This window comes from Hipposideros armiger, unplaced genomic scaffold, assembly GCF_001890085.2.
Source record: "Hipposideros armiger isolate ML-2016 unplaced genomic scaffold, ASM189008v1 scaffold_296, whole genome shotgun sequence".
In the NCBI taxonomy this organism is placed as follows: domain Eukaryota; kingdom Metazoa; phylum Chordata; class Mammalia; order Chiroptera; family Hipposideridae; genus Hipposideros; species Hipposideros armiger.
In genome coordinates, this window is record NW_017731646.1 from 1,343,777 (window position 1) to 1,353,113 (window position 9,337).

General features: G+C 34.9%; 1 protein-coding gene across 1 annotated transcript in view; it reads left to right on the forward strand.

Annotated features, from left to right (window-relative positions):
* APC (APC regulator of Wnt signaling pathway) overlaps nucleotides 1-9,337 on the forward strand; it is a 157,830-nt gene that overhangs the window by 84,452 nt on the left and 64,041 nt on the right. Inside the window, exon 5 of the mRNA XM_019659127.1 lies at nucleotides 4,364-4,447. Coding sequence (XP_019514672.1) covers nucleotides 4,364-4,447 — 84 coding nt within the window. The remainder of the gene's footprint in view (nucleotides 1-4,363; nucleotides 4,448-9,337) is intronic.

Genomic DNA, 9,337 nt, shown 5'->3' on the forward strand with positions numbered 1-9,337 from the left:
TATGTATTTATTTATTTATTTATTTTTCAACACATATTTGGGCACCTATCCTGGCAGTCCCTACTCTCCTCTAGGCAAAGTTTGGAAAAATGTACATCAAGTTAATAAGAACTTACTTTTGGGGAGGAGGATTGGTAGGGTGAAGGTTACTTACACTTCTGTATTGACATATTTTTTAATAACTATATTAATGATATAGTTTAATATAGTTCATCTGTTTCCTGGTCGATGGAAATTTAAGTTTACCCAGTTTTTCACTGTTAGAACAAGTCTGATAAACATACTTATTAATATCTTGTAGACATGTGCAGGAGTTTCTCTACCTCTTTTTCTTCAGGGGCCAGATAGTAAATATTTTATACATTGTGTGCTATATAGTCTCTGTCACCACTACTCAACTCTGCCTTTGTAGGAAAATCCCAACTGTTGCTTACTGTATGTAAGCAAATGGGCATGGCTGTGTATCAATTAAACTTAATTCACAAAAATGGATGGTAGCAGGCCCTGATTTGCTGACTTCTGCTCTAGGGTAAATATCTAAAAGCATAACTGCTGCCCATTATGTATGAATATTTTGAACTAATGTTTGCCAAATTGCACTCAAAATTACTTTATCGATTTACATTTCTACTCGTAGTATGTGAGAATTCCTGTTTCTTCTGCAGGTCTTCTCCAGCACTTGTGAGTCGCACTTTATAATTAGCAGCCATTAGACAGTGAAACATTATCTTGTCATTTAGTTTGTACTTCCTTGAATACTACTGAAGTTGAATCTTTTCATATGTTTATTAGACTTTTGGGTTTTCTTTCTATTCATATGTTTGTCCATTTTCTATTATGTTAAAATGTCTTTTATATTTGAGAGATGTTTTAATATTCTCATGATACCAATCTGTTATAGATAATACACATCACAACCCTTTCCCTCCAAAACTGTTACTTATTTTAGCTTCGTGATAAAAATTAGTTTTTACGGTAACGCTAAATTAATTATATTGTCATATTTGTGCTTTCTATGACCTGTTTATACATCTTTTCCTATTCTGAAATCATTAAGGCACCCTCCTAATGCTTCTGATAGTTTTAATGTTTTATTTTTACAATTAGGCCTTTAATTCATCTCAAATTTTCTATTATGTATGTTTTGGGGTTAGGGATCTAATTTATGTACACACACACATTTTAAAACTATGTATAAATAATTATTTAATTTAAAATATTTAATTTATATAAATCAGTATATCATTCATTTAATTAATATTTACTGTTTAAAGATATAATATAAACTATAGTATTGTTCATGATTATTACTATATTATGTAATATATGGACACAGATACATGCATATGTACATTGTAACTAACTTTCTCATCATTCATTGGATTCTCCACTATTTCCCATCGATTAGTAATGCCATCTCTGGTATATGCTAAGTTGATATTTTCTGAATATTTCTGAACTCTATTTCACTAGTCTGTTTGAGTTTCTCTATGCCTGTACTGATACCACACATTTATTTTATTTGCTGTAGTTTTATAAATTTTGGTACCTGGGAGGATAAGTCTTCCTTATTTTTGTTTTTTAAAATGTTGTTATATTCTGTCTTATTACCCTTCCATTTGAAATTTCATACCAGCTTGTCTAATTCAAAGAAAAGCCTTTTGGGCTTTTGATTAGAATTACATTGAATATATAAATGAATTTGAGGGGAATTTATATCTTTTCAATATTGACTCTTCTTGGTTGAAAGGGCGGACTTGAGCCAGACCTCCTGGCTTCTAATCTTAGACCTGTTTACCAGCACTGTGGCCTTGGGTAAACTTTCTTTTTGCCTCGTTTTTCTCATAGGTAAAATACAGATAATGATAAACTGTAAATAATGTGAGGATTAAATGAGTTAGTATCTGTCAGAGCACTTAGAATCTGGCATATCATAAACACTCAGTAAATATTAAGTATTGTTATTAAATTTATATCTCTATTCATTTAGGTCTTATTTTATGTCCTTCAGTACACTTCTGTAATATTCTTCATAAAGCTATTATACATCTTTTTTTAATATTTATTTCAGGTTATCTTACATTTTCTGTTGCTACGTGAATGGGATTTTCTTTAATTATATTACTAAATTACATTTAAGTAATAAGTGTCCAGTAGTCTTCCTGAACTTTTATTAGATTGTCTCAGTAATTTACGGTTTTTTTAAATTTTTCCATATAAACTGTATATTATTTGCAAATAATGGCAATTTGTTTATCTTTTTCCAGTCCTTTGTTTTTTCTTTGCATTGTGTAAGAACTCAAATACATCTTTAAATACAAAGCAGTGATATTGGTCTTCTTGGTCTTGTCTTGACTTTAAAGGGGAATTCTTCTGTAATTTCACTTAGAAGTTTGTTGTTTACACAAGGTTTTTAATAGATACCCTTTATCAAGTTAATTTATCTTCTATTCCTAATTTGTTGAGAGATATCCTGAATCTGTATTGAACTGTATTACTACTATAATTTTTTAAAATCTTATCTTTCAGAAGTAATACCAACTCCATACTCCTGAACAATTAAGCATGTTTTATTAAACATCATTTAGTAAATATTCAAGATTGTTATATAGAAAATAAAAGAAATACTACTGCCTTCTTCAATTTTCATGTTGAGAAACAGAAGCCCAGGGGTTGTCATGTGAGAAATCATCTACCTCAGAGGACATTAAGACGTAGGCTTGACTTCAGGATTTAGTGACATATTGGTAATACAAAAATGTAGTATCGTGAGAGGAATATTAGATATCACTTCCTATTTTCATCCTCTAAAGATTAAAAATTTTAATTTAAGGCCTTATTGGCAGAGAGGTACTCGTTACATAGAGAAAGGGGAAAACAGTCAAATATTACAAAACCAGTAGTTTCGTGTAGTTTGGTTGTTTCTGTAAAACCAGGAAATATTTACCATATGATTGTGGAAGTGATCATCTTTGTAGTGATCACTCATCTTTGTGAAAGCTACCAAAATTACAGGCATTTCTCATTCAGCGTGTTTTCATGATATAAATTAGACTTGGTAGGATTTGTTAATTAGAGAATATTATTTACCTTAAGTTAACTATTTTCAGAACCATGATAAGAGAATCAGCATAGTTATAGTGTTACAAAGGCAGGTGGGAAGGGAGCCAGGAAGGAAGGATTCTTTTTAGGGGGGTGGGAGGGAGCACAACTTCTTTGAGCTTTTTGTTTATCATAACATTGGATGATAGCAGCAGTAAGCGTTTTTACTATGGTAATAAAACTCAGGAGGATTTTTTTATTTAAGGAAAATTAGATATGCTCACAGGGGAGATTTTATATGTAAGTTTTATAGTGATATATACTTAAAGCTATTTGTTACAGTATTTTTATTATTTATCAACTGGGGTATACATGCTCAGTAATCTTTTACTGATGGTGCACATAATCAAAAAAAGTTCGGAAATAACTCAGTCTAGCTTCTAACATTTTTCCACCATTAAAACAGTTACTCTTATAATACAGTTTTCGTTACTTCAATAGTAGGATGTCAACTGTAGAATTATTGCAGAAAATGAACAACATTGGCAGTACTTGTTTTTAAAACCTATGTGTTTGATTTGTCATAAAGCTAATTAAAAATAATTTCAGTTGACAGGGTTTTTATATACAAGTGTTTGGTTTTCTCACTTCCAGTAGTATTTATAAAAATTAAAGCAAAACCTTCCTTTTTCTAAAAGCACTTTTTTCACAGTTTCCGTTCCATATTGTTTGATCTGTAGTTACTGCTTTCTCTTCACTTGATGGTCTCAGGATAGGGGTAAGCAAACTCTGCCATCACTGTGATCCCAGTGGTGGGAATAAAAGTTTAGCTGCAGCAGGTGTTCAGGGAAGCTAAATCTGGAAGTACTACGGATTTTTAATAGAAATAGCTTTCGGGAAGGTTAATCCTGCTGTTGAAACCCTGATACTTATTAAAACAAATCAGAGCTCTTTCCCTTTATAGGCATACCATGCTTTATATAAATCTGTTACTTTACACTGATATCTAGATTAAAATAAAAGATTAAATTCAGGTATAATTATCTGTTTGTTAAAATATTTTTTGAGAATAACTTTTAAATGCCAATTTCCATACTATATACATCATACAACTTGATATCTGACATATTTGTAAGGACACATGCATTTAAAAAATTGAACTGATCCCAGTGTCATTGATGTGTATATATACATCTGTAATTTCTTCTTTAAGAATAGTTTGGCATAACCCTTAGCTGTTAAGTGGTAGACATAGTATGATGTATGATTATTTACACTTATGTTTTTAATAAAAATCTAATTTGGTCTCATTTTATTTTAGCGAAGAGTAACCAGAATTCAGCAAATAGAGAAGGACATACTTCGTATACGACAGCTTTTACAGTCCCAAGCAACAGAAGCAGAGGTTAGTAAATTGTCTTTATTGTTTGCAAGTGTAAATAGGTATAATTAATGTGGCACTGTTGAAATATAGGTGTTTGTAAGTTTTTTCCTTAAAATTAAATTATCAAAAACCTTGACTACTCTGATTTCTTCATAACTTTTAGGCAATTAAAAGTTATAGAACGATAAATACAGATACCTTCTTTCAGTTGTCAATTTAAATATAATCAGGTAGCTAATTTAATTTGGGTATTATCAACTAGTAAATAAGCTATTTCCTTGTATGTAATCCACAGTAAAATTAATCATACACATTTATGTGTATGTGGAGTAAGTATGCTTACTCCACAAACCTCATTAAAATGACACTAAAAGGATAAAATGAAGAAAGCACAAAGACCAGAGGAAGTGACATCAGTAAAATTTGGGGAGCTGGAAAACAGGTAAACAAATGCACTATTCTAGCATATGGTAGAGAATTGACCCCAAGTCAGCAGTAGGAAGTCATGAAGCCACTTCTTTTATACTGTGGAGTCCTAAAAGGTTCCAGAATTGGTTATATTAGTTGCCTCTGCATATGAGGATAATGAAGGGGGCTAAAAGCAGGAGGATGATTGAAAATTTGTTCAGCAGGTGGAGCCCCCAGAACCTCCCTTCAGCTCTGCATAGCTGGGTGACTTCTCTTTTCCATTCCCAGCAAAAGATGAGAGATTTATTCCTGAAAAGGTAAAACAAAGGGTCTTTAGGTATTATTAAGTCCAATGTAATTCAAGTTGGGCATACCATGCTAAAAACTAAATTAAGTGAAATTTACTTACTGAATGCTGAAACCCTCACTGCCATCCAGGTTTATAATACAGGCAAGTTTCTGGAAGCTGCCTCTTTAAAAATGTGACTAACCCAAGAAAAAAAGACATAAAGATACTGATACTGGCAGATTCCCCAATAAAACAACCCCGCTGGACCACCCTACAGGATAGCTATAGTTGACAAACTCCATCCCTCAGGGATAGAGCTTCATTTAACTTTTTCACCCTTAAATATGGATGGACAACTAAAGACCACCAGACATTTTAAGTTTCTAATAAGAAATATTTAATAAAGATAGATACTATGCAAGAAGAAGAAAACTTTAAAAAATAAAGCTAACATTAATATTTTCGAATAAAAGATAATACATCCAAAAAGCAAGAAAACTATAATGTACAAAAGGAACATTCAGAAAATTGAAAGACTTCTTGGAAGTTAACATTGTGATCACAGAAATGAAAAACTCATTTCTAGAAAGGTTAAAAATTTCTCAGAAAATAAAACAAAAGGCAATAAGATGGAAAATAGAAAGGGTGAGAAAATCAGAGAATCAGTCTAGGAGGGTTCAATATCCAAATATAAAGGAGTTGCAGAGAGAATGGAGAAACTAACGGGAGGAAATCTTAAGAAATAAATCAAAATTCCCCAGAACTGAGGGACATAGTTTTCCAAATAAAATGGTCTCTCCAAGGGCCATCCAAATGACTCAGTTGATTAAGAGCTTGCTCAAGAGTTGGAGCTCTGGGGCTGGCCAAGTGGCGCATTGGTTAAGAGCTGGCTTGGGACGCCAGAGGGCCCCTGTTCGGATCCCACATATGAGGGCCAGTGACACTGCCCTCTACAGCTAAGATGCTGAACAACAGCTCAACCTGGAGCTGGGTTGCCGTGAGTTGCCGGCAACGGTGTAGGCTGCAGCCCCTGCTGCAGTGGGTTGCCATGGGCTACCGTGTGTAGCCAGCAGTCAGCGTGAGCGGCCCTCAAGCCGCCGTGAGCTGCTGTCCAGAAGCCGGTGACTGATATGCCTCGCCTGGGAAGAGTGCAATGATGGTGCCAACTTGGGCCAGTGAAGCAACGTCCTCCACAACTAGACTGAAGAACAAAACAACAGCAACTTGTCTGTTCCCCTTTCCCCAATTCCCCAGCACTGTTCCCATCCCCCAATTCCCCAATAAAAATCTTAAAAAAAAAAAATTCTAAAAAAAAAAAAAAAGAGTTTGAGCTCTGAGCAACAGCGGTTCAATTCCCGGCCTGAGCTGAGCTGCCAACAGATGGCAGGATGGCTCCGCTAAAAAAAAGAAAAAATGGTCTCTCCATCATCTAGCACCACAGATGAAAACAATTCCACACTAGACACATCATGATAAAATTTCATCTCACTAGGGATAAAGAGAAAATTCCAGCACCTTCTAGAGAAGGTGAGAAAAACAAATTTTGCATAAATGTCTTTAGATATATAAACAGCAACACTGGAAGCTGTGGAGTAGCAGTTTCTTAAAACTTCTGAAAGAAAATTATTTCCAGCTATGTTCAACATCAGTTCTCTGACATAACTGGGTATCCTACAATTCAATTCTGATACTAAATGCCCAGAGTTACTGTGGACTCTACATTTAAGGATAAAATCATTTACAAGACTGCCCTCACTTCAGGAGCCAGCTACAAGTTTTAGGGTGTCCCCAAGCCACCTGCACTCTGCCCAGCTTGCTATAAGTTCCACCCCAAATGGATATACTATAGTATAATTCAATTTGGAGTTAGCATAGACCCTACAGGTTAAAGGCAGAGTCCTTCACCAGACTGCCCCCATTTCAGACACCAGGCCACCCAAACTTCTGCCCAGCTGGCTACAAATTTGGGGCTTCCCACAACCCCTGTAGTTTCGATAAGTCTCCAGAATGACTCAAACTTACTGAAAGTACTGCACTTACAATGACACGTTTATTATAAAGGATGCAGATCAGGAACAGCCAAATGAAGAAACATAAAGGGCAAGACCTGGAGAAGGTGAGGAATGGAGGATGCAGAGATGCTCTGTCCTTTTGTAACCTGGACACATCACTCTCCCAAGCACATCAGTGTTTTCATCAACCAGGAAGCTTCAGTGAGCTTTGGTGTCCAGAGTTTCTATTGGCGTTTCATTATGTAAGCATGCTTGGTTAAATAAGTGGATATATGATGGAACTAAATTTCCAGCCCCCTCCCCTCCCTGGAGGCCAGTCTGGCCCACAGTTCAAACTCTCTGGTCACATGGTTGGCCTTTTTGGTGACCAACACCATCCTGAAGTTACCTAGGTGCCCTCCGTGAGTCACCTGATTTACACAACAGACTCAATAAGTTCCAAAGTTTTTGAAGTTCTATACAAGGAACAAAGGGACAAAGACCGAGTATATTTTTTATTATACCATACCAGGCCATAAGTTTACCTCTAGTCGAACTGCCTATTAAATTTGAAAATAGAATATATTTTCAGGTAGGCAAAATCTCAAAAATATGTATTTTTTATATACTGTTTTCTGGAAGCAATTAGAGGATATATTTAAACTAAATGAAAATGTAAAGCAAGAAAAATGAAGATTTGGGATCCAAGACATAGGGAATACAATATAAAAGAAAGAGATGAAAGACTCCCCAGAATGAAGATGAAGGGAGATTATAAGACAGATTAAGTAACTAGTCCATATTGGAACAATTGAGAAGATTTTAGGAGAGATGAGTCTAAGAAGATGAAATCAGTAGACTACTTATAATGTTTTTGAATTTATTGAAAGGAAAGTATATTTACACAGTAGGAGAGAAACATGTCATAAATACACAACACCAAATACACAAAGCAAAAATGATAGCCTTTAGCACCATGGACAGCAAGAAGTTACTGAAAAGGAAAACAACCACAATATAACACCTATCAGCCATGATTAGAATTTAATAGTTAAAAAATAGTTAAGATAATGTAAATGAAAAATGTAATGATAAAGCAATATTTGAAGGATGGAGGAACAGGATGAGTGTGTGGGATAGTGGTAAAAGAAAACCTAGTCCTCATATAATAGGAAATCAGTAAATTATGCATTAAGCTGAAAGTTGCAGAGCTAGCGATACAAGCAGGTTATTTAGAGATAGATAAGTGTGTCCACCACCACCCTCACCATCCTCCCCCCCAAAAAAAATTCCTCTGAAAGAGCTGAAAATGTTCTTTAGAGAATAAGAAATGGGACAGAGCCGGCAGGTGTGAGAGACCACAGTTTATTATCATGAGCCTTTAGAACTAATGATTATTTAAATGTGTAACTGATAAAATGGAAACACTTAAAAGATTTAAAGCCATAATTTAGATGTTTATACTTATCTTCCTCTACAATCCAGATTAGTTTAATAATTATGTCTTGATAACGATTAGTAAAGAACTTGAGAGGAGCTTGGGGACAGCTAAAACATTAGAAGCAGCACGTGCTAGGAAAAGTCCTGTTTAATATACTGTCTCTGAGTACAGGACCAAGCAGTGGGAGTAAGAGGAAGGTACTGTTTCAGTGGAACACAAATACAGTATATTCATACCACTAGAAACTGAATATTACTGAGGCTTGTGCATAGCTGTCAGCCCTGCAACCAAATATCTGAAATTCAGTTTTGATCACCGTACAGAAGAGTGGAGTGTAAGTTAACACCATCCCCTCACCTGTCTGTTGACAGCCAATGAATTTGGACACTTCTCACCTTGTTTATAGGTGAGTAAAAAGAAAACCTACAAAGTAAACCATCACTGAATAAGGAAAAGAGAGTAGCATCTGGAAGTCTTGAGGAAGATAAATTTCAGGAAAGTATTTGTTCCTTAAGTCAACTACAGGAAGACCTGTCTCTGCAGCAGGAGTGGAGTCCTAAGGACTAGAATGAAATGGCATCAGGATGAAAAATAAAGGAAAATGAGTAAAGAAGGACTACGGGATTTTTTTTTAAAGCTAACTAAAAACCCACGTTGAACAATAAAGAGCAGAATTGTTGCTAGGAAAAATTGACTCAGTATTTGAGGACAGACTTGAGAAGCATCAGTGGAAAGTTTCAAATACACAGCCAGATAGACTCAACATCCCAGACCTAATGGGG